The sequence below is a fragment of the Oryzias melastigma genome, linkage group LG20, assembly GCF_002922805.2.
Source record: "Oryzias melastigma strain HK-1 linkage group LG20, ASM292280v2, whole genome shotgun sequence".
Classification (NCBI taxonomy): domain Eukaryota; kingdom Metazoa; phylum Chordata; class Actinopteri; order Beloniformes; family Adrianichthyidae; genus Oryzias; species Oryzias melastigma.
This window is the reverse complement of record NC_050531.1, coordinates 9025697-9051454: the sequence shown is the minus strand read 5'-3', so window position 1 is coordinate 9051454 and position 25758 is coordinate 9025697. Positions and strand designations below refer to the sequence as shown.

Genomic DNA, 25758 nt, shown 5'->3' with positions numbered 1-25758 from the left:
ATTTTGAGAATTCTGTAAACATTGCACCAATAAATAAATAAATAGATTAATCCCAAACTATCTTTAATGTCATTATATTTAGGTTTGTTAGAGTTCAGGTGGGCAACACTATACTGAAATTTATTTTCATTAAGTTGGTCAAAAATAATGTAAATTTGTGCATTCTAAGTCTGTATTGAAATGTACTTGTAAACAAGTTAATTAATAAAATGTATTATTATTAATAAATATGAATCCATTAGTCACATTTTCCTTTTAAATAAAATTATGTTTGCTTATTTAAAACTTTTCAAAACTATAGCAATTTAAACGTCACAAAATATAATTTCTTACATAAAAAATGCTTATTTTGTCTAAAAAATAAACGGAAATCAATAATTTGGTTAAATAATATCGGTTTTTGACCGAAAACTTGTGAAGTTGTAGAGAATGAACTCTGTGACCCCGCATCTGTCTGCCCGTCGCCTGACGTCACTGTGTTGCCGGAGGAGCGCGCCGCGCGCTGAAGCGCACGCGGCGTTCGTTTGCGCCTTTCTTCTTCTCTGTCGCCGTCACGTGAAAGCACAAACGAATTGTCACAAAAAATAAAAGCCTCCACGGAAGAGTGTGAAGAAATGCGCGTGTCCTCACAACTCCACCTTCCAAACAGAACCGTGTCCCTTTAAAAACGTCTGACAAAAAAAGCCCATATGATCCCCGAGCTCCAATCACCAATTCCTTCTGCAAAAGCAGCTCCTGCATTTTTGTCTGTCTGATCGCCACAGCAGCGCGGGGGGAAAACGGGTCTGAGGAGAGGGCAAACCCTGGAGAAATGTGACAATCCCACGAGCATTTTTCATGGCGAGGGGGAAACGAGATCGAAAGGAGTTATTGTTGGACTCCTTCGAGCATCGAGACGCTGGATCAAAATGGTAGGCTGCAGGGCAGCGCTGCATTTTCTCTTTATTCTTCTTGATCTCCTGCAAATTGGAGCTACTTAGCAGGCCGATCAAACTTCTGCCTCCTGCCGCGCGTCCTCCGGCGCGTGCATCGTTTGCTTTGGTGTCCCTTCCCTGCGAAGTTTGGAACTTGCAGACGCGGCACAAGTTGGGGATTGGAGCCCCCCCAGAGGAGAAGGGGCCACAGCAGCTCGGATGCAGGGAAGGAGTTAAATTCCTTGATATCGAAGCGGGTCGTGACCGCTGCAGATGTGGACAGGAAGAACCAGAGTGCAGCTTTTATCTCCCAGCAGGTGCAGGTCAAGTTTGGAGCAGGCTGATCCCCCCCTATTTATTAACTTTAACTGACTGCAGATCAGACTAATGAGGTAGTAAAGTGGTCCATCTCAGGTTCCAAAATGGAAAAATATTCTCCACACTTTATTGGATCTGAGTAAGGCAGTGAAGGCTGCTCCATCTCTGGGGTCATTCTGGGATACCTCATTAGGAAAGCATGTGGAGCTTGATGCAGTGGTGGCGTAATCCCAGCATGCACTCACATCTGGAGGCTTGGGTTAATATGTGGGTCAGGTCAGCAGGGTTGGCCGTGGTGTTTGGTGGAGGACGGAGAGGTTCGGTTGATGCTGCTTTTGCTCCTCGTGGTTGTTTTCATTGTTCATGCATGAGGGGGAACTTGCAAAGTTTGCAGAGTGAGCACATGGTGATCAAAGTGAGTTGTGGTTTTGGTACACAACCTTAAAACCATTTTATAATGTAAAGAGTTTGTTGTTTTCCTGGAAATAGCTGAGATATGGAAGCAGAGCAGGTGATTTCAGGGGAGCATGAAACAAGTTCAGCAATTAAATATTAATGCAAAAAAGAGACAGAACGGTTTGAAGTTAGGAATTTAGAAATTATCTTTCAAGAAAAATAATTGGAAATAGATGGCAGAAACTAGGGGTGTGCATTGGCAAGAATCTGGCATACACTATGTATCACGATATGCTAAGTATCGCAATACACAATACATATTGCAATAAATCCCAAGACTGTACCAGAACCATTTTTCACTTTTTTAGGAGTATGATGGCTAAACTTGTTCTGATAAGAGCCCGCTACAAATCACACAAATCTGCATTTAGGTGGAAAAAAAGGAAGACGCTGAAGGACGCTTTAAATCGATACAAGTATTGCCAAAATGAAATGTCGCGATATATCGCCAAAATCGATTTTTCCCACACCCCTAGAAGAAACGTATCACTAAATCTGTTTGCACAACAATTAAATAAAAGGTAAAATATTAAAACAAATATGAAAAACAAAAATAGAAAATAAAAATTCGAGAGAAGGTAAAATAAAACTCACAAAAGCCAAACATAAGGACCTCCCTGGTTGAGCGGCTGCTACACACCTCTGTATGTGATAACTTCATTTAAAAAAGGGTGGTATTTTTATCTCCATAGCAACCATTTTATTTTTCGGTCGCCTGGGGGTGATGAACACGTCTATTTAATTTTTAGATGACTTGGCAAAAGTAACTTTTTGGATTTCCTTGGCAACAGAGGTTGGCAACCCTGATTCCTAATATGTTTTTATCATTTTTATATTGTTTCTCGTAGCTTGAGCCAACAAATGTAAAAGAAAAAAAAGTCATATTTTCTTTAAACAGGGAAGCGCCACTTTTGCAAGCTCGCCACAATTAACACCATATTACAAACTTTATTCCCATAGTAGCTTTCCAATGACTAAAATCCCTAGAAGGAGTTTAAATGTATAGCTGATACTAAAGGTTTTTTGGAAAATTCAAGATGGCAGCCTCTTCCCAGAGGTCAAAGGTCAGAAATTTCGGTTGTTGTTGTGTGTGTGTGAAATTTTGTGAAGATCTTTTCTCTCAAAAATTGTCAAATTATATACTTTGCCATAAAATGGATGCCAAAGATTAGGGCCCATACATTTTTTAAACTTCTTTTAGATATTACCGGTTTTGTTTTCAGATCTTGAAATGTAAATATTTTTTTCTTTTAGAGCCCCCAAAAATATTTTGTCCCATTTATCTTTTTTGACGGTTTCGCCAGCTGTTATGTCATCATTTTTATTGCCCGGTTTTTACGCAGAGCCTGAAAATGGACTTAAAAATGTATATAGCAATCAAGACAGTCTATATATCAATGCTAGGAAATCTATGAACATGAGTTTCAATGCAGAAACCTAGGAAAACAAAATCTCCTAAAAGTTACTAACATCACATTAGGACAACAATGAACCTTCTTCTTGTTTTGAACCTGTTTTCTTTAGAAAATCAAAATGCTCAAAGCCACAAATGCTTAAAGTTTTGGTCCGACTCTGTTCTTCCTCTCAGGGTGCTGTGAGTTTTACGTAACTGCTCATTCAGGGCATCGCTAACCACCCTTGACTTTGAGGCTCCAGAGTTTCTGGGGTTTGTTTGGAGGTGGCGGGGATCCATCCTCCGCCTGGGTGACAAGTGCGGCCATTCTTTAGACCAGGCAACCAAACGCCTGCAGACATCTCTGGAGTGGGAGGGCTGCTTTCCTCTGAAGCTCAGGGGGCACTGAAGGTGCTGCTAATTTATGGCCCTGAGATTAAGAGCGGTGGACAAGTCCGTGCAGACAGCAAGGTCAAACTGTCTGGGCTTATGTAAGGTTTCTTTTCTTCTGGTTGCTTCAAACGGCTGGGCTCGTTTGAAGCAAAGTCAGATTGTTTGTCCTCTGCTGTTACATGAAAAGAACTTTCTCTCCAATTCTTTTATACTGTATTTTTTTCTATGTTTTTTTTACGGCTTTGAGGATTTTGTAGCTTTTCATGGTCAAATATTTATACATCACAAGCAGTTAAGTGTTCTTGTGGATAAATTATCCCATAACAGCAGAAAAGACGTAGGCTATGTCTGAATTCCTTCTCTATTCACTACATAGTGCACTAGATAGTGTGTTCGCTATTTTTTAGTTCCCTAGAAATTTCCCACAAGTCTTTGCGAATGACCAGTGTGCATCGATGCTCACTATATTGACGAATATAGACCACAATGCATTGAGTTTGGATCATTTTTGCCAAAAAAGATGTGTTTAAATGTATATTTTTTATTATCAGACAAAAGTGGAGTCATAAATAGAAATCATAAAATACTCGTATGGATTAGATTTCCACTTTGTGAAATCGGTGACCTCATACTTGCCTTTAAAAAAACAGTTACTATCTGATGCGCATGAGACACTAACTTGTGCGCACAAGTTAGTGTCTCTTGCACACCAGTTACAATCTCGTGCACACCAGTTACCATCTCGTGCACACTAATTAGTATCTTGTGCGCACCAGTTAGCATCTCGTGTTCATCACTTACCATCTCGTGCGCACCAGTTACTATCTCATGCGCACTAATTAGTATCTCGTGCGCACCAGTTAGTATCTTGTGTGCACCATTTACTATCTTGTATGCATCAGTTACTGTCTCGTGTGCACCAGTTACTGTCTCGTGCGCACCAGTTACTATCTCGTGCGCACCAGTCACTATCTCGTGCGCACCAGTCACTATCTCATGCGCACCAGCTACTATCTCGTGCGCACCAGTTGCTATCATGTGCGCACCAGTCACTATCTCGTGCGCACCAGTTGCTATCTCGTGTGCACCAGTTGCTATCTCGTGTGCATCAGTCAGTTACTATCTCTGTGCACCAGTTACTTTTTTTTTTAAACTTCTCCAGTCCAACAGCTACCATCTGCGCAGTTACCACCTCGTGCGTACTAGTCAGTATCTCGTGCGCACCAATCACTATCTCCTGCGCACTAGTCAGTATCTTCTGCGCACTAGTCAGTATCTCATGCGCACCAGTTACTATCTCGTGGGCACCAGTTACTATCTCTGCGCACCAGTTACCATCTCGTGGGCACCAGTTACTATCTCTGCGCACCAGTTACCATCTCGTGCACACCAGTTAGTATCTCGTGCGTACCAGTTGGTATCTCTTGCACACCAGTTCGTACAGTATCTCGTGCACACCCCTTACCATCTCGTGCACAACAGTTACCATCTCATGCTCACCAGTAAGTATCTTGTGCGCACCAGTTAGTATCTCACATGCACCAATTACTATTTTGTGCGCACTAGTTAGTATCTCATGCGCACCAGTTAGTAACTGGGTTTTTTTGTTTGTAACAAAGAATTTTTTTTTTTCCGATATCCCTTTACGAGCTCCTAGTATCTTGTGCGCACCAGTTAGTATCTCGCATGCACCAATTACTATTTTGTGCGCACTAGTTAGTATCTCATGCGCACCAGTTAGTAACTGGGTTTTTTTGTTTGTAACAAAGATTTTTTTTTTTTTTCCGATATCCCTTTACGGGCTCCGTACTCTGTAGAATATGGTGTTCAAATTGCTTTTAAAATCCAGGGTACTAGATAGTCCTGCACTGAACAGTTTTTAGTAGTTAAGGATTAGGGAGGGACTTCAGACATAGCTACTGATCTCTTAAGATAATATTTTAAATTCATGTTTCTTATTTTTTTTTTAGAGATTCCTAAAGCACCAAGAGGTGTTTTTGATTACAATCATAACATTATGTTTAATAATAAGTTATAAAATCAGTTTTCTGTGGTTGACATAGGTTTTAAGCTGCTCATTTTGCCAAATATCACACGTTTCCCTTTGTTTTTGTTTTTTTTTTTACTTTTTGCCAAACCAATCTTTAATTTCTTGTGCACTCATTTGACAAATTTAAACACCCACTACGATAAAAGTTATTTTTTTGTGTTTTTAACATGTTCTTGTGGCATTTTTCCTCGCATTGGAGGACACGTATAAAGAAAATTAAGCTTAAAATTGCATTTCTGTCTTCAAAATGTTGTGAATCAGGAGCAGGTGCGATGTCGATCTGTTGGATAGTTCTGTTTTGTTGCACCGGTAATGTTAGGTTGGGGTTGTTAAGGACTTTAACCCTTTAACACCGGAACTCCAGTGTTTTATGTTCTTTGATTTACTGTAACTTTTCAAATGTTAACACGATCAACGTCATTCCAAAGATTCTGGAGGAGAAAAGCAGCTTGATTTATCCCATAAAGCAGAAAACATTTTTAATAATTTACTTTTCTTTCTTGCTCAGCCTCCTCTGCCCGAGTTACAACTACTTTACATGTAAATCATTTGGCCTCACATTAAAACCGTCTCTCTATTTAGAAGCCACAGCCAAGAATAAAGAAACTGTTAGTGGCCCCCCCACTGCGAGGCAGCACTGTGCAGTGAGCCTGTGAGGAAACAAAAATGGCTTTCTTCACGACTGAACGGGCGCCGTCGGGACGTTTCTGTGAAGATCTTTGGCTACAGTTTTTCTCTATGGGACCCAGAAGAAAATAAATGTTTTAAGGAAATTTTAATACCTGAATAAAAATATATGAAAGTTAGAAAGTGGATTTAAATGTTTTAAAGCTTTAAATCACAAATTCTTTCTTAAACGGAGCCAGGAAGATGGTTCACGTTGAATGACGTCATGGTTACGGCCTTCCTGTTCTGTTCACCATAATCTGACTTGCATACAGTTATGTGAACAGATTAACGCACAATATTGGATATGATCTGCTTTTCGGATTAATCCGACAAAGGGAGATTCTTGATTTCCCCTGCTGTTGTTAAAACTGTGGTGACAGTTAAAGCAAAAATATTTTTGTAAATAAAGCTGATTTTAAAAGTAAAAAGATTATATTTAGACAGGTTTGTTCTCAAATGTATCCAGAAAAATAAGGTTTAAATCTGGAGTGACACCAGCTCTGGGAGGAGATTGGCTGCTTTACCAGAGGGATGCTGAGGAGAACAAAAGTGCATGAACAAATGTCAAAATAAATGATCTCCTCGCCCTTTCCTTACGAGAGATCTGAACTGGCAAAGCTGGAAGAAACCTGTCGTCGGAGATCAGCGGCCCGTCATGTCTTCATCCTGATGGGCACGAGCAGATTCAAGACCATTTTAATCTTAAATCTTCAACCTTTTAGTGTGAATATGTCCAACTTTAAGCTTTCGGTAATCTGTCTCACCGATTGTGGCTTTGGAAAGCCGATGCCTCCCTTTCTCCAGCAGTGTTTCCTCTCTGTCCTCTATGACCTTCTCATCGCTCATATCAACAGCCTGCACACAAACACGGCGCTGCCACAGCAGAAAGATCCCGCTGATAAGGAGCTCTCGCTGTAACGTTGGGCTCTTTGTGTCACACACTTACATGGATATCACCATTTTTGTGCTTTCTGCAGATAAAAAAGTGTTGTTTGTGCCACAGGTATTTACTGATGAAGGCATACTCATCATCCGTGTGGTGCGCATGGTGCCAGCTTGATGACTCCAGGAGGGTGTTGTTGTGTGCAGCATTGTGTGTGTTTGAGGAGGAGATGCCAGCACTTCGGGGCCCAGCCTTCCTGACTCAGCACTTCCTCTCGCAGCTCATTGGCCCAGACGCTCTAACCTAGGCCCCGCCTCCCTCTACCTCCAGGCGGCCCGTTTGATCATCCAACCGCTCGTCATCTCAGCCCCGGACAATCCAGTCCAACACAAATTCCAATACACTCCATGAGGCCGAGATGTTCCCCACGCCGAGTTCTTATCCCTTGTTTTTTTGTTTGTGCTTCCCAATTTCATGCTCGGGTAGACGCATATCAGCTGTAGATTGGGCTCGTCACCTGTGGTTGCATTAACATATAGATGGAAATGTATTTAAATCCAGTAGTGGGAGCCTTCAGAGCTCCACCAAGAAGGGGCCAAATCCCAACAGCTAGATTAGGATGGAGGGGGAAAGCCACAGCGGAGAGGGGAGGTGGGATGTCTGGGATTAGCCTTGGGGCTGATAGATAGTATTGTCTTTATAAATTGCAGCCAGCAGTGAATGACGTGGTTAAATAAGTCAAACCTTTAATTGGTTGAAGGGAATGATTAGCTAAAATGGTGTTTTAGGATTTAATTATGGCGAAAGTGAAGTCTTCCTGGGTAATATTTGACTTTTTTATAATAATAAGTCAAGTAAGTATAAGTATATAATAATGATCCTCTTTTAATTAGTTTTATATTACAAAAACATCTTATATTGGGTATATTTTCTTTCTAAAAACATGTTTGTTCTTAAACCATGATACAATCATTTCATTTTTAGAGTTTAAAGCAATTCCCTTATGATTTATCTCCATGCATTATATAGATTAAGCAGTCCTTTGCATTAATGTCATAAGCTATAAATGTATGGGGCTTTAATACCTTTACAATCCGACAAACAGAGCTGATCGGATATGCGTTAACGTCCTGTGTTGGTTTTTGTTTGTGAATGTCATATGTGGAAATGCTCATCCTAGTTTGTCTGCTTTGACCCCATTTTTTTTTTTTTTTTGCCTTTTTAGGGGTGTTTCAATTGGTAATTCTTGTTTTGAAAGTTCTGTTACCATTCTATATTATTTATATCCTTATTCTTCTGTTTTTGTCTGTTTCATTATTGTTTATTCATCGTTGTTTCTTAATTTCTTCTTTTTTTTGCATTTTTGTTTGGTCTTCGCCATGGCAATGCAGTTTACAATTACTTTCTAGCATATTTGATAATTTTTTTCTTCATTTCTTTGTCACTTTTAATTAAAAAGTTGATCTTTTATTAAAGGACAATTTGCAGCAGAATGAGGCTGAGCTTCTGTCTGCTTATAGTCAGTCAGAGAAATGCAGCTGAGAGAGAATTGGTCAGATTAGCCTCCATCATGAAGAGAATCAGATGCACATTTCCAGTTCTCCAGGAGCTCCACCTGTTTGATGTTCTTTACCCTCACTATTACCCTTTTTAATAGCTGTCTTCCAGGAATTAACCCGTTCCCATTTGCTTTGGGTGTGTCTCTACATCCGTTTGACAGAAACAGAGACTTCTCCATGGCGAGACCAAACTTGCAGCTTGAACTGTGTTTGATTCCGGCCCGCTCTGTTTTGATGATGACTCAGGGAAATGGATGAGCATGTAGGGTTCGGTGCGGTCTCCCCACCGGAGAGTGAGATGAGGCCTGACACGCTGCCCGCTCTCCTTCCTCTGGGTGTCAGTCATGTGGCGCTCGGTGTCGGAGCCTCAGCGGGCCGCCTCCCTGGGAGGAGGGCTGCTGAGTGTGCTCTTTACTGTCGGTTGAAGTGCTCTGTGGGTGGACGGGGCTTTCCACTCCCGGTGGCTGGAGAAGGGGGCCGGGAGCTGATCGCTGTCGTGTCCTGTGGGAGATGTGGACACATTTGACAGGAAGTGAGTTGTTGTTGTTGTTTGTAAATTCTTTTAATGAGTCTTTAGTGAGATTTTAGAAGTTAGACTTCAATTGTTTTTCACTGGAGGTAAAATATATATTTTTTTTTAATATAAAGAAACATTTTGAGTTGATTAAAATACAAATTTACGCCTGTAAATAATAAATTATTAATCAGGACTTGCTGAACAAAATATTTCTGTAAAATTTACAGATGCAAGTAGATTTACATTTTTTCTAGAATTATTTTACTTTACTAAACATTTTTTTTACAAAAGGAAATATGTAAATGTAAACAAATGTACAGTATATAATCATCCATCCTTAGAACTCACTCAATCCCTTTTGCCTCATGGGTTGCTGGAGCCTATCCTAGCTACTGTATTGGGTTCATTACTTTCAAAAAGTAACTGTTTACTTTACTTTAGTTACTGGATTAAATCGTAGTTAAATTACTTTACTTATTCCCCCAAATTAAATGTAATTCACTACTTGCTACACAAGGAGTTTTTTTTAGCATCACCTCATTAATTTCAACATATGAACATAAAACACGTAGATTGTACATCAGCCTACACAGTATCTAGACAGGTTGTTGTTAGCTGGCACTACAGGGCAGTGGAAATCAGTTCATCTCCAGGACATAATTTGCACTTAGCTTATTATTATTATTTTTTTTGCTTTTATATTCAACAAATTGAAATTAATTAGAATATCTCCAGTTGCCAGTGGTGAAATTTGAACTGTCATTCATTAGGTTACTGACAAAAGTAATGAAATTACAGTAATTTGTTACTCTAATTCATTACCCCCAACATTGAAGGTGAACAGATCTCCAGTCTGTCACATAATTCTCATTCACACATGTACAGTATATTCCGACATTTGTTTTGTAAAGATTTGTTTACATAAAAGAAGGATTTAGACATGCTCCAAACCACACAGACTCTGTTTATATGCACCCCACATTCTGTATTATGTAATATTCTAATAGGATGACACATTTACACAGTTTGTGCTGCAGCAACAGGGAAGATATTCAGAGTAATCCCTCGTCAGAACCAGATGATGCATCATTTTTGGACAGATTGTTTCTTCAAAATTCGCCCCAAAGTGGATCTGTGATGTTTGATTATCTGGCATTTATGTACAAATCTCTGGGACAGTTGATTTTTTTTTTTATGTCTGCACTGATGTGATCTGTTCCACTATGGAACGTCATAGAACATCCAATTTAATAGTTCATTAGCATTTCTCTTGTACTGAGATGCTAAAATGATCTGAACAAAATTCTAATCTGCATAATCACACGTCTCTTTTTGTGTTCAGATCTTTTTTATGGATATGATTGGAGTTTTATTGTGTATAAATTTGGTCACAGGGACACAAAAAAGTGTAAATATGCTCCTTTTTATTAATCAAAATACATTCAAATTCCCATCATAATCAGACATTAGTTTAAACTCATTAAAAATGGTAAAATATCATTTCAGATTATGATCAGCTATAATAAATTTGCCCTAAAGGGAAGTTATATGTCTAAACTAAAATAAGTTAAAAAGAGATTAAGAACAAATCAAACAGAAGTTTTAATCACATCTTTGTTTGAAATTATTTTATCTAAAAGAAATCTGGATTTTAAAATAAATTCTATAAATTCCAATGAAATGTTTAGCAAAAAGTCTTTTTTTTGTTTGTTTTTGGCTACAAGTTTCTAAATTGGTTACGTTTTTGTTTGTCTTTTATTTACTGAAATAATCAAAACAGATGTTAAGTATGAACTGTGTGCAAAACAATGCACAAGTAAAGAAGAGTGGTGAAATGTCTAAAAATGGTAAAAATCTTTACTCACGTCAACATTTTTTATAACAGTTGGAGAAACTTTTTTTTTTTTTTGCAAGTTTATATCAGTTTTTATGTCATTTATTTTTTTACTGTCATCATTTTGATGCATTAACAGTAGTTTTGTAAGGCTGTGCGCTTCAAAAAGAGTTCTTCAGCTGTACACCTTATTTTTAATCAACCAAAATATACTTTTTTTTGCTGATTCAAAGTACCGTCCATCATTTATAGAGTGGTAAATTCCACAGCTCCGCTATACTTGTATATAGATCCTGCATAAACGCTGAAAATTAGCAAAGTCTGCTGGTTTCTGCAGTCCTCAAAAAAAAAAAAAAAAAAAAACTGAACTGTTTCACAACTTTCTAGGTGCATTATACTAAAAAAAACCTCTTTCTGTCTTGGACTTTAGTGCACCGTGTGACCCTGACCTAGTTTTTTGCTTCTTTCGTCCCTCAATTGTTAGTTGCTTTTAAACTAAAGAATGATGTTTTACAGGCGTCATGATTCACTCATGTGATCTAAGTTTTATTATATTCTATACAACACTCTGTGCTGTTGTCTCCATCAGCCTTTTATGTTCTGCAGGAAAGTGAGATGGGATTTTTATTGCACTTAAACATTCCGACCCTGAAAGCCGTCCCATGAAAAATACCCGTCAAGACCTCTACAGCAGAACCGTCCCATTCACCGCCGTCCTTGGCCGATGATGGAATGATGTGTTTTCCAAGGATGAGCAGAGCTTTGATTGATGTCAGTTTAAATGACGCCCCCGGTTGGGTGCATCAGTAATCCTCCCTGTGGCGCGTTTGTCGCAGGTCAGGCCAACATATGAATAATGTATATGAAGACATCCGAATGAGAAGCTGGGCACAGGCACCGCTCCTCTAATGACAGCAAACAAGCCCTCCGCCTGGCATTTCGGAGGGAGGTGGGGGGAGATGGAGCGGAGATCAGGGAGGAAGTGACACATCGGAGGAGTCGAGTTCGACCGTCAGGCCAAAGTACTCTCTCTATTTGTTCGGGTAAAATATGACGACATGGAACAAGGTAACTATGGTCATTTACTATGGAGTTAAGCTAATTTAAAATTAACTTTTGCAGTTTTTAAATGAGATATGCGCTACATCTGAGTTTACGTCCCTCATAATCACATTTATAGTACGGTAGGGTAATATCACACTGCAAAAAAATGGGTCTTATAGAAATAGGCCAAAAATTCCTAAAATTTCAAACATATTCTTTAAAATTGAAAGAATTCTCAGTTTAAGAGAGAAAACTCTAGTCACTAAAATATGTTTTCTCAAACTAAGATTATTTTCCCATAGAAAAACTTTATTAATAAGTATATTTTTCTTATAAGACATTTTTTCTTGAAACATTAGTCTGTTTATTTTCTTTAGATTCTGTTTTTTGACATTAGCTATGTTTGCAAAATGATCAAACATTCGTCTAATTCTGAACCATAAGGACACTTTTATTATCAAAATTAAGACCCACTGTGTCCGCGGGGAATCACATTTTTATTTAATGTGCAGTTAGGAAGAAATTAATATTCATATTTAACTTGTTAGAACTAACTAGTTATTTTTATAACTGATTTTCCAGCAAAATAAAGCAACAAGGAAACTATTTCTAATTAGTTTTAGATAAGGCAGGGGTCTGCTACCTACGGCCCCAGAGCCACATGTGGCTCTTTTACCTCTCCATGGTGGCTCTCCAGCCAAAGAGAAAACAAAATAATAGTAATTTTCAAAAAAATTTAGAGTTTAGCTTCTGTTTTAGCAACATGGTAATGTTTTTGACTAATTTAGTTTACTAAGGATAAGATAGTAATTGAGTAATGAGCTAGCATTACCTCTAATGAGTTTTTTATGCTAATGTGGAGTTTAGTCAATATTTTAGCAATTGGCTAAATATTTTTTTACTATTTTGTAATCTACTGGTGTTTTTAGGATAATTTAGAGTTTAGCTTTTGTTTTAGCAACATGCTAACATTTTTGGCTGATTTCATTTACTAAAGATTTTTTTTCAGCTAGTTCAGCTAGTAATTAAGCAACAAGCTAGTTTTTCGCTAATTTGGCCTCTACTAAAGGTAAAGGGTAAAAACAAAAAAAAAAACAAAAAAATCCCCATTTGAAACGCGATAGTTTCTTTTTATATTTTTGCTTTTGTTCGGGCCAAAAATACTTCATATCATTCAAATTTACTAAAAAAACTCAATGGGCTGGTGGTTGTGGGGTTCAAATCCAAGTCATACCAAAGACTCTAACTTGACACTCAGCATTAAAATCATCTTTTGACCTTTTATAAAATCCCTCCCAGTTGTCTTATAGTTATGATTATGTGGTTTTTAGCCACAATTAAAAAATATATTTTCCAGGACAAACTTTTTGCTGGGCGAAAATGAGAAATTCATCTTTAAGTTATGAGTGGGACTGTTAGTATAAAGTGAGCCCATCCCTACTTCCCGTCGTCCATCTGTTTACACTGTCTCCAGCTAGCTTAAACCTGAGCTTCAATGCTTATGTTCTTTAAATTACTGTAATTTTTTAATTGTTAGCACGATCAACGTAATTCTAGCAAATTCTGAAAGAGAAAAGCGATCACTAGAGGGACATTCTGGTTAAAAATCACTTGAAGAAAAACTTGAGTTTGTGTCTGAAACTGACAGTTGTGTGTGTACGAGTTCATTTGGAGATCTAAAAAGTATTTTTAATAACGGAAAACTTTTTTGCACATTTGCAAAACATCTTGACATCTGCATCTCCTATTACACATAATTAAATATTTTTGCAGCCACAAATCTTTTTACACAGGGATTTTGTCAAATGCTAAATTACTATTCTTTCCATTTTATCTATATTTTTCATATATACATGTGTGGAAATCAATTTTCCAACTGCAAAAAGCGTTTTGAGAATATTTTTTTTATTAATCTGTAAATATGAATTGACCAAAACGCTCACTGTTGCAGCATTGATTGACTACTTGCAGATTCAGTGTCAACTTATGGTAAAAAATGTAATAAGTTGAACATAAATAGTGGCTGGTACTGTGGTGCAGAGCATGCTAACAGTGATGATGAGAGATGTGGACTGGAGTCAAATTTAATTAGATGGTGCGTTTTTTGTTTTTTTTCTTCAGCTCTAAAGATTTATGCAGACTTTGCTTTTTTAAAACCATTTTAAAGGAAATAGTATTTATCACAAATGCATTTACAATAGTGTCATCTGTATCAATCTCTCTGTTCATGCTAGTCTGAAGCTAAATTGGAAATATAATTGCACAAGTAGTAATGCTGACTTTTGTCTAAAGTCAACACATGTATCAATCCAGAAGGAACTGCACAAATATTCAAGCTCATTGCAGACTGCTTCGAAGACTCCCATAAAAATCATGTTTTTGGTGGTTTTAGCATGTTCTTGTAGCATTTTCAGATAATGTGGACAAATTTTATATAACGAAAAATAATTAAATTGCATTTTTGAGTATTTTTTTGCTTAAAATATTGTGAATCAGAAGCAGGCGAAGAATGTCGTTAAAAAAAAGCTTTAAGTTGTTACGTACAAACTCAAGCATCTATTCATAGTCAAATAGATTCATGTACGTCTTCCTCGTCTGAGATAGAATCCGGCTCAAAACTGTACGGCTGGATAGCTCCATATTTATTTTTTTTTTGTTGCTCCTCTAATGTTTGAGGATGTAGATTTGAAGGTTTTAGCTAGGCTAAGCTAGCGGCAGAAAGTCAAAAACGTTTTGATAATTTTCAACACTTTGGTTGAGATTTGGTTAATCTATTGTTATTGTTTTTTCTAAATGAGTACTTGCTGTATTGAAAATATGTGAATTTTTTATTAAGTAATTATTTATAGTACAGTTTCACTTTGTAAAATTGTGTGGATCAAATTTGAGACAATGGCTAAACAAGGTGCTTTTTTCCAAGTCACACACTGTGTCACAATTGATATTTAAATATCATTTAAAAAATTGAAATTTTCTATTAATTCTTTAATGTTTATTGTTATAAAGTGGTTGATTGTGTTCCCCATATTGTTAAATGAGATAAATATTCACATTTTACTGTATTCTTGTAAATTCCAAGCTATTCTGAAAGGCTTCCAATTTGCTGCTTTTCTTTGTTGACTTGAGCTGTTTTTTTTTTTTGTTCCTTGCGAATCCCAGAAGCAAAAGCGGATCATCCCTGATGTGTGAGCAGAACTTCCAGCCCTCGTCTTACACTCGATCTGATTAGGGCTGCCGTGTTTTGCCCTTGGGCGGTGTCTGAGGCCTTGCACTGGGAGAGATTACCTGATCTCTGTTCCTCTCGCGCAGAGTCCAATTTAGCTCTTTAGAACTATGAATAAATCTAACACTCCGTAATTGAATTCTTCAAACAGAGCAGATTCTCAAGGTTAGCCCCAAATGCAAATACAGCCTGAACTGCGACAGCGTGTTGTTTTATTTCTTCAAAGACAATATTTGAAGTTGGGGGGGAAAAAAGTCATAAATGTGTGGATGTTTTAGCTCTAAGAATAACCAAAACTCTAAGGATCCATTTACCCTTAAAAAAACAACAACACAAAACACAAATTTGCATAATTTCTCATTTGTTTTTCTGTAGGTCCGCCCACTCCTTATAATAAAAATGTGCAAAACAAAACAGTTAAATTGTTGCTCTAAAAATGCCCAAACAAATATTCTTAGGAACCTATTAAAAAATGTGTAATATTTGAGATAAGTACTAATATAAATATATTGCTGTTGTTAATATCATGTTTGTCGTGCATCCTTCTCTGTCCCTCGGGGAGGCTGATGTGTGGGAGTCCTGCGAGAGTCGGCTAATAGGAGGGAAAATGCGCTGAATACCAATGCACAGACCTTGCAGAGACCAAACACTGCTGTGTGTTTGTGCGTTCGTTTGTATCATACATGTGTGTTCTGTACGTGTGCCTTGTTTGCTGCTCTGTCCTGCCTCACATCCCGTCTGGATCGAAACCCTGCCCTTCCTGTGCTAAAATAAACCCACCTTGGGAAGTTGAGGACCTTGCACAGAGCGCTGATTGTTGCACCTTTAGGGTTTTTACCCAGACTTGCATCACATATTGGTACTATTTAATTTAAAAAAACACAATGTTTAGGAGTTCAATTCTACACTATTAATATGTGACATTTTAATAATAAAAATACAAAAAAAGCATTTATTTTTTCTCTTTAATATTTTGAACCAAAAAAACTAAAATAAAAGCCAAAGCTGCTTCCTCATCATATTTCAAATCCTTCTTTTTTTGTCATCCTTTTATTGATTCACCAAAAAATACTACTTTAAAGGGTCTTTTGTGTGTTTCTGCTGGAATTACAATCCCAAATAGGACATAAAGAGTTATAAGAATGTTTTTTTGAGAACTGCAGGAACCTCAATTATTTCAGTCGGTGTTTAATTAGAGAAAAGCTGCATGCTTTAGAAATGTCAGGTTTGCATTTTACAGGGAATTAGCAGAGAAAGAACTATATAATAAAGCTTATTGTTCCGTGTTAGGAAAAACCCTTTTATATTTGCTGAAGAATGTTGGACGTGTTTTTCTTAATACAAGAGTAATTATTGCATTTAAAGTGTAAAAAAGAAAAAAAAAAATACAAGGTAAAACTCCATACCTCTCATAGTTGAAGTTAGAAACAAATGACCAAGTTTGATGGATAATTCAACATTAAAAAGTATCTTTAGGTTAGAAATGGTAACTTATGAGTTATCATGTTCTTGTCCTCTGTTAGCAGTGCATCCAAATAAAGTTTCTTTCAAAATAAAAGACACCCTGTCACATATGATCATCTCAATGCAGTAAAAGTGGTTGTAACGAGTATAATGTATCAATAACTAAATAAAATACAGTTAATTTTACTATTGTAGGTGCATCTCTGGCAGAAATGTAAATCTAACGCACCAAAATAAACTAATTAAGTGACCCCCTGCCATATTTATCAAACACACTTAAAATTTCTTATTTTTTTCCCAAAGAGAAAATTAGCTTAATAATTTGGTGTGCCTTATTACTGGTTGTGCTTATTGACTTGTGCTTATTACGCTGCGCTATGCCTTAAAAACACAATTTAGAGGCATCTTAATAAGAGAATATTAACTTTTCATGCTTTAATTTGATCACAGAATCCCCAAATCTAAGTGTTCAAACCAACTGATAGAGTTTTGTTTTATCACAACACACTGTGGTGTATAATTTGAGATTTTTAAATACTAATGTTTGCAGGTGACATTGTGGTTTATAGAGCAGAGAGCAGGTGGATGAACAGGAAAAGAAGAAGAATGAAGGTCAGCTGCACATCTGTGTGTAAATGAGAGAAACTCAAGTGGAGCGGTGAGGTTACAGGAGTGAAGAAGGACTTTAAGGACTTTAAGGACTTTAAGAACATGGGTCTGTGACCTTTAACGCTAAAAGAGGCAACTGGTACTCTTTCTATAGACTAAAACCCACCAAAAGCTGAAATTTTCCTTTAGAAAAATGCAATTTATTTGTATTTATGTAGCTATTAAACATTTCTTTTTCTAAATCTAAAAACTTTGATGTCTTTACTTTTGACAGCAGCACATACAGGTTCATTTCAAAATAAAGTGCTAATAGGATCCTCCTGCTGCTGTAGCAGATACATTAAAAATGGAAGAAAGTCAAACATAGAATTTTTTATCTTTGACTTTGATTTTTCTTCATCTTTTTACTCCTTTTGGTATAAACTTTGATGTTCAATCCAGATTTTTTTTACTCTATACATGTAAAAGCAAAGAAGGATTTAACCTCTGAGCAACAACTACACATAGTTTGACTATTCGGTTAACTAACTTGATATTTATTCAAATTGATAGCATTTCTTAAGGGAATAGAGAGAGAAAAGAGCATTTTGTGGCTTCAGTTTGCAGACAGACACAGATTGAGGTGGGGAAAGGTGAGAAGGCGTGTCTAAGCAGCAGGTTTCAGGTGTGATGTGTGACAAAAGGGTGTCAACAAGAGTCTGAGAAAAAAGGAGGAGGAGAGCTGGAGGAAGATGTTGTGGTTCCCTTTGGGAGTGATGAGGATGAATCAGGGATGAAGGCAGGGAAAAAGACTGAAATGATTTGGAAACTAAGAGAACAGCCAAAAGACGAAGAGAAATTCCTTTTAAATTGACTGTCTAGCAGTGTTTTAAATTCTTTTTTTTCACCTTGTCTTCTTTGCAAGATGCTAAATTTGTTTTTCTGTGTTTTTTCTTGCAGCTCATAGTGGAGAAGACCACAGATTTCCCCTCTGCTGAGTTCTCTCTGGTGGAGGATGTAGCTCTGCACTTTACCTGTTTGATGGACAGGCTGAATGAGCAGCGCCTCTTCCAGCCTGACCTGTGTGATGTCGACATTGTTCTGGTGCGTCAGCACAGCACCTTCCCGGCCCACAAGGGCGTCCTGGCAGCCTACAGCCCTTTCTTCCACTCTCTTTTTGCCCAAAGCAAGCAGCTGCAGCGCGTGGACCTGTCGCTGGACGCCCTGACCTCCCAGGGCCTGCAGCAGATCCTCAACTTCATCTACACCTCCAAGCTCCTGGTTAGCAGCCGCACGGTCCGCGATGTGCTCAATGCTGCCACCCTGCTGCAGATGACTGACATCGCCGCCTCCTGCCGCGACCTCATCAGCAGCCACTCGCTCAGAACGCCCTGCACGGATATGACCAGTCAGGAAGAGGTTGGCGGCAGTGACCCCGCTGCTCTGATGATGCCCCCCAGCCAGCTGTACAGAGAGATCAAGCAGGAGTCAGAGCTCGGCAGAGTGTACAAGAGAGAAGGCAGCACGCCGCTGTCAGTCAGAGTGGAGGACGCAGCCAAGACGGAGCAGTACTACCAGGAAGAGGAGTGTGCGGGAGGCGGGGCCAGCTCGGGCGTGGCCGCTTTGTGCAAAGTGGAGGGGAATGGTGAGGATTCGAAGACGGCTGACGGCCACGCGTCCTTCAACAGAGACCAGATCATCGTTGAAGTCAACCTCAACAACCAAACGCTCAACGTGTCCAAGGGATCGGAGGGCAAATCCAACACAACCGCAGAGGGGATGTTCAGCCGTCGCCGTGGCAACAAGCCAGACTCAGAGGGTGATGAGGAGAATGACGGAGGGAGTGAAGTTGGTGAAGAGGACGAGGAGGATCTAAAGAGCATAGCAAGGCAAAGCTGTGAGGACGAAGACGAGGAGGAGGAGGATGAGGAAGAGGAGGAGGAGAACACTTTGAACATTCCAGGTTTGGAGCATCCAGCCATGCTGGATCGGCCTCGCCGGGGCAGCAGGGCGTTACCCATGGCGGGCTCAACGGCGGCCATGCGGCAGACGCTCGCAGAGGCCTCGGCGGCCAACCAGCGGCACGGCGGGAGGAGGATGCTGGAGGCTGAGGGGCCGGGCCAGAAGGTGAGACTGGAGGAGAAGCAGCACTTCCCGTGTAAGAAATGCCCTCGCATCTTCAACAACCGCTGGTACCTGGAGAAGCACATGAATGTCACCCACAACCGCATGCAGATCTGCAACAACTGCGGGAAGCGCTTCCTGTTAGAGAGCGAGCTGCTGCTGCACCAGCAGACCGACTGCGAGAAGAGCATCCAGGTATGGTGTTTTTAACAAATTCTTGTAGCATTTTCCTCATGATGAAAGACATTCATGAAGGAATTTAAGATTTAAAACTGAAAGTTTGAGTATTCAAATTGTGATGGATCAAAAGCTCAGGTTTATGATGCAGCATCCACTTGCAGATAAATAGATCCATGAACGTCTTCCTTTTCCTTGTCTGAGCTGCCATGTCTCTAAACTGTATGACTGTTGCTACGCTAATGTTAGCTTGGGCTTGTGTAGTGCTATGTAAGCTAGCAGGAGAGAGTGTAAACAAAGGCATGATGGGAAATCACAATTAAAAGACCACAGGGAACAATTTTACCTTTATGTGCTTTGATTTACTGTAACTTTTCAACGGTTTACATGATCAACGACATTATAGTAAATTCTGAAGGAGAAAAGCGCCTTCTACTGGAATGATCATGACATTTTGTTTTAATTTGTGTTTAAGCATCACTGAGGAGTTAAAGGGTTAATATACCAGACAACTGGTGGTCAATAGTAATTAATTAGTAATTAACTCGGATTCGTCTCACTGTGTTCACTTACCCTGTGCTGAACTGCAAGCCTCCTGCTGTGTGTTTGAAGATCATTTGCTGCTTTAATCTATTGAATCTAATTTCCTTTTTTGCTACATGAACACATCTGAAGTGTGTGAAAGTGACTTCAGTTCTGAGCAACACCCGTCTTTCTAGTGTGATTAAAACGTATCTTTTTTTTAATAGTGTGTCACATGTGGAAAAGCCTTCAAGAAGCTGTGGTCGTTGCATGAGCACAACAAGATCGTCCACGGATATGCGGAGAAGAAGTTCTCCTGCGAGATCTGTGAGAAGAAGTTTTACACCATGGCTCATGTCAGGAAGCACATGGTTGGTGAGTGGCGGGAAAAATCAAATTTGTTCTTCTCTGCATATTTTGGTTTAAAAAAAACCCAGTAGATTTTCAAATTTAAAGCTCACTTACAAAAGTTTTAATATTTTCTTGTGTTTTTATAACTAATAAACTGGTTTATGTTAATTTTTTTAATTTGTTGTAAAAATATGAACATTTTTTTGTTTTAAATTTAACTTATAGTATCAAAAGTTAAACTTATTATAAATTAGCTGTTTATTTAACGGCATTTAACTCCTATAAATGAAGTTAATATTTCCAATTATTTAAAAAAATATATATTTTTTATTTTTACCTTTTAAAATGATAATTTTGAGACTTGCATACAGTATGAAGGGGTTACTTTTTGATTTTCTTTTAAAAACAGTTTAACAAGTTAATTCAAAACCAACCATGTAGATTTATTTGTGTTTGTAACATTTTATTACTTTAGGAAAATAAGTAAAAATAAAAAGTATAGTTTTTATATTTTATTTTAACAGCACAGTTCTGCTTTTAATCTAAAATAAAACAACATTTGTCTCCACGGAGGCTAATTTTCTCCCGCTGTGTTATTCATTAGTTAATGTTATCTCCTTTGTGTGCGTGTGGGTGTGTTTCCACATACATTAGAGGTCCAAATGTTCTTTTTACCACACCTCCCACAAGAATGGGGCGAGACTAGAGGCTCATGGGAAAAAAAAAATCATCTTCACAAATAAATATCTCACATATAAATTAACGTTTTGTTCTTCACTCTGCATTTGTCAAATGTAAGGATATGATAAATTACTTAAAAATATATAAATGCAGTTTAAGAATAAGTACAGCAGCGAGCAAAAGATTAAAACAGCAAAGTATGCAGATACTTTTTAAATTAAAATTTGAAAACTTAGAACTATTTTCATTATTTATATTGAGGTCTGAGCATCTTTGTTATTCACACTTAAAAAAACAAATAGAAAAAAAATAATTAAATACAAACTTGCAAAAAACAGAAATGTCAGTAAATAGTGATTGTGGAATAAATGCAATAAACAAGTTTCAAGATACAGGAAGTACATTTAATATTTAAACTTAATAGAACAAATAGACTAAAAAGAATTAAAGTAATACTACATATGACAATTCTTTAACAATAAGTGTATCTAAATACCAAAAAGTAAGAAATCTGAATGAGAACTAATAGGCAATCTTACATATAAATATACTTTATAATATTAATGCACTTTTGATGCAGTTACATATCTTGACAGCAGAACACTGATGATAGAAACTGTTTTTTTTAACCGATCACATCATCTCATGTATTTATGTGAGTTTGCTAAGTAAACATTTAAGTGTTCGTGAATTATTAGCTGTTTTTGTGTTTATAAAATCATGCACAGTCTTAAAATTAGATATATTACTATGCAAACATCTAAAAAAAATGTAAAAATCTATATTTATATATTTTATTTCTCTTTTTTTATATAATATAGAAAAGTTCCTCCTAACTTAATTATATTTTTTATTTATTTATTTTAGACAGAAATTTTGCAACTTTCTTTTCCTTTTTTGGACTAAATTCGTTTCTTGGATGCTTTTTAATTATTTTACAGGAATTATTTTTGGCAAATTAGACAAACAATTTAAACAAAAACACTTTAAGAATACCAGATTATTATATAGAAAACATTTATAGTTGTGTACTTTGCAGACCATTAAAAAAAAATGTGCTTTTAAAACTTTTTTGTTTTTCTAAAATGTATGTCACATCAAAAAATCACAAGTTTTAAATTATAATTAAGATGAGAGGACACAACTTTATTAAAATCTTATATTCTGAGATGTCTTTTATAAGCAGCCATTAATAAGAATCTGCAGTTATTGTCGTCCCCGCCACTAAACTGCACTAATGTGTAACTGTGTGTGTTTGTGTGCATGTGTGTGTTAGCACATACGAAGGACATGCCATTCACCTGTGAGACGTGTGGGAAGTCGTTCAAGCGAAGCATGTCCCTGAAGGTTCACTCACTGCAGCACTCTGGAGAGAAACCCTTCAAGTGTGAGGTTTGGGCTCCTTCCACTCGCCGCTGCTCTGCATGTCACCCGCATGAACGCGTTCAGAAACGCCGGCGTCAAGGTCAAGAAATCCAGATCGGATTTAGAATCAGAAATTGCCATTTTATGTATGAAAATTTGAAAACTCTTAGCTCCTGTTTTAACTTCAGGAGACTAAATATTCATTTGCAAAGTCACTGACTTCAAAACAAATAAAAGTACTTTTATTTTCAAAACTGTTTTTTTAATAGAAGGAAAAATATGGGGTCAAATCAGGATCAGCTCAAAGTGAACGAAAAAACAGATTGAAAACTTGAAAAATAGACATTGTTACTGAAAAAATTGAAAATTAGAAAAAAACTGAAAATTATTATTTTTTTGGAAAATCAAACAAAAATTACTGAAAACTTTAAATAAATCTTGAACATTTGAAAAAAATAGTGAAAACTTGAAATAAAAAAAATATATAAATATAAAAATTATTGATTGAAAAAATAATCCTTTAGTAACAGATGCTGTTTTGAATTTTCATGTATTTATTTTTTTAATCTTCACTTTCAGTCCTCAGTTTTACAGTTTTCACTGTTAAGCTGAGCCTAATTTTACATGGGGGCGGGGCTTTGAGCTCATTGGCTACCTGGAAACGCATCCAATGATTCCCACATTTTTTTTTTTTATTTTGAGTTTTTTTCCAAGTTTTCAAAAAAAAAAAAGTTTTTTTTCAAATTTTCTTTTTTTTCCGTTTACAAATGTTCTATTTTTTTCAGTTACTGTCTATTTTTCAAGTCTTCAATCTGTTTTTTCGTTCACTTTACGCTGATCCTGATTTGACCCCATAGAAAAATGTGAGAAAAATATGTAAAGATTAAAGACTCACTCCAAAGAAAATTGTGTTTTTGCTGTTTTTAACATGTTCTTGTAGCATTTTTCTCATCATTGATACATACAAGAAATTCAAGATTAAAATTGATTTTCTGAGTATTTATTTATTCAAAATGCCTTTTATTAAATCTTGTGGTTCTGCTCCATTTCTATGCATCCATTTGCAGATAAATAGATCCGTTAAAGTCTTCGTTTTCTTCATCTGAGGTGGAGTCTGACTCCAAACTGTTTGACTCCAATATTGTTCGCCATTTTTGTTGCACTAGGTTGGGGCTCCAAGCTATCAGGAAGGAGTGTAAACAAAGGGATGATGGGAAATGAGCACAGGCTTACTTGTGGTAGAACTTCTACAGATTAAAACCAAATCATATAACTGACATGTTGGTCACATATGAACCATCTGAAACTCTGAGAAGCTCAGGAACTGACCTTCTGGACCCCACAAGGAGCGTTCTAGTTCAGGAACTGTCCACCTGATGATTTTAAATTAGCTTCTACTCTTCCTTTAAATCTGGATTTCCCTTGATTCCCAATATGAAAAGGGAATTTAATTGTTTTGTTTTGATTCTTATGACTTTTAGTGATTCCCTGATGTGGAAATAAAGCTGCTTTGCTTTCCTTCCCAGAACTGCAGCGAGCGTTTCCAGTACAAATACCAGCTGCGCTCCCACATGAGCATCCACATCGGACACAAGCAGTTCATGTGCCAGTGGTGTGGGAAGGACTTCAACATGAAGCAGTACTTCGATGAACACATGAAGACACACACTGGTGAGCCACTACCCGGGGATTGTAACTGAACCATTCTTTTATATGTTGATTAAACTAAATTAGCCGAGATATGTTTCAAAAGGGGAAAGAACCTTATTTTTTTCAGATTTTTACATTTCAAACGGGTTAATTTGACCTGGAACATAAGAGGAGGGCTAATCAGCTGCTAAAATGATGTAGTGATCAGCCAAATGAATAAATCCATTTTTTTTTGTTTTTTTCCTTTCAGAATTCTGACTTTAAACTTAGAAAGTAAAATTAGAAAATCTACTCCTAAAATGTACTAAACTTAACATTTGCTATCACCCTAGCAATCATTTTGGTGTAGAATTCTAAATGTAATCCACATTCTTCTTGAGATTTTGTCTTTCTTGGAACCCACTCTGATAAAAATTGTGTTTTTGTTGATTTTAACGCTTATGTGGCATTTTTTTGATAAAAGAGGACTTGCATAAGGACAATTAAGCTTATATATATATATATGTGTGTGTGTATATAAAACCATGTTGTTTACTGTTATTTTTTCTTTTCTTTCTTTCTCTTATTCTGATTTGAGTTCTGAGCTATTTTGTTTTTAATAAATAAAAAAAATGCAAAATTATAATCTAAAGACCACTAGGAACCCTGTTAAAAAAGTAAAAAAAAAATGATTGGAGTGCGTCTTTAAAGTATGATTTTATTTGATAATTTCATACACATGATCAAATATGTTTGGAATTTTACCATTTTATTCATAGTTTTACATTTTATTTTGAAATTATGACTTTTCCTCATATTTTGAACTTTTAATCTGTGGTTTTTGTGGGCTTTTCTCCAAAAAAAAAAAAAAATGAGAGTAATAAATAAAAAAATGTCTGAATTTGCCATCACCCATTTTTTGATTATTTGTTTCTTCCCATTTTAAATTCATTTTAAGATTACACCAAAAAAAAGATCAATTAATTAAAGTTCTATAATTTTTTAAATTTGAAATATATTAGATTTTACCAAAATTATATTTTTGATTTGCGCAAACCATCAATTCAAAATTTTAATTTGATTAAAACTAATAATTTTAAATGTAACAAATTACAGAACTATATTTAATTAATCAAATTTTTCACTTTTTTCGGTGTAGAAATACTCATGTAATTTGTAGAGATTGATTTTTTTATTTTTTTATCAGGAGAGAAGCCGTACATCTGTGAGATCTGCGGGAAGAGCTTCACCAGCCGACCCAACATGAAGCGTCACCGGCGCACCCACACTGGAGAGAAGCCGTACCCCTGCGAGGTGTGCGGCCAGCGCTTCCGCTTCTCCAACATGCTGAAGGCCCACAGGGAGAAATGCTTCCACGTCAGCAACCCCGACTGCGGCGACCCCCTGGGGCTGGACCGGCCCCTGGCCTCTCCTGCCATGGACTCTTCCTGCCATCTGGGGACCCCAACCACGTCTGTGACCACACCCACCGCCGCCCAAAGCCCACAACCCCCCCACAGCACCCAGATGTCATTCCCTCTGCTGCACTCCATCGGCGGTTTACCGCCCACATCGCACTTACCCCCGCCGCCTCCATTGTTCTC

The 25758-nt window shown here is 37.3% G+C and overlaps 1 protein-coding gene across 1 annotated transcript; it reads left to right on the top strand.

Moving 5' to 3' along the window:
• Positions 1 to 431: 431 nt before the first annotated feature.
• zbtb47b (zinc finger and BTB domain containing 47b) lies at positions 432 to 25758 on the top strand (the record flags this gene model as incomplete). The annotated part of the gene is given in 6 exon segments (XM_024279535.2): positions 432 to 911; positions 18266 to 19624; positions 20356 to 20503; positions 22437 to 22552; positions 24052 to 24196; positions 25362 to 25758. Coding segments are annotated over 6 exon segments (2168 nt in total), but the record flags the coding sequence as incomplete, so codon positions are not given.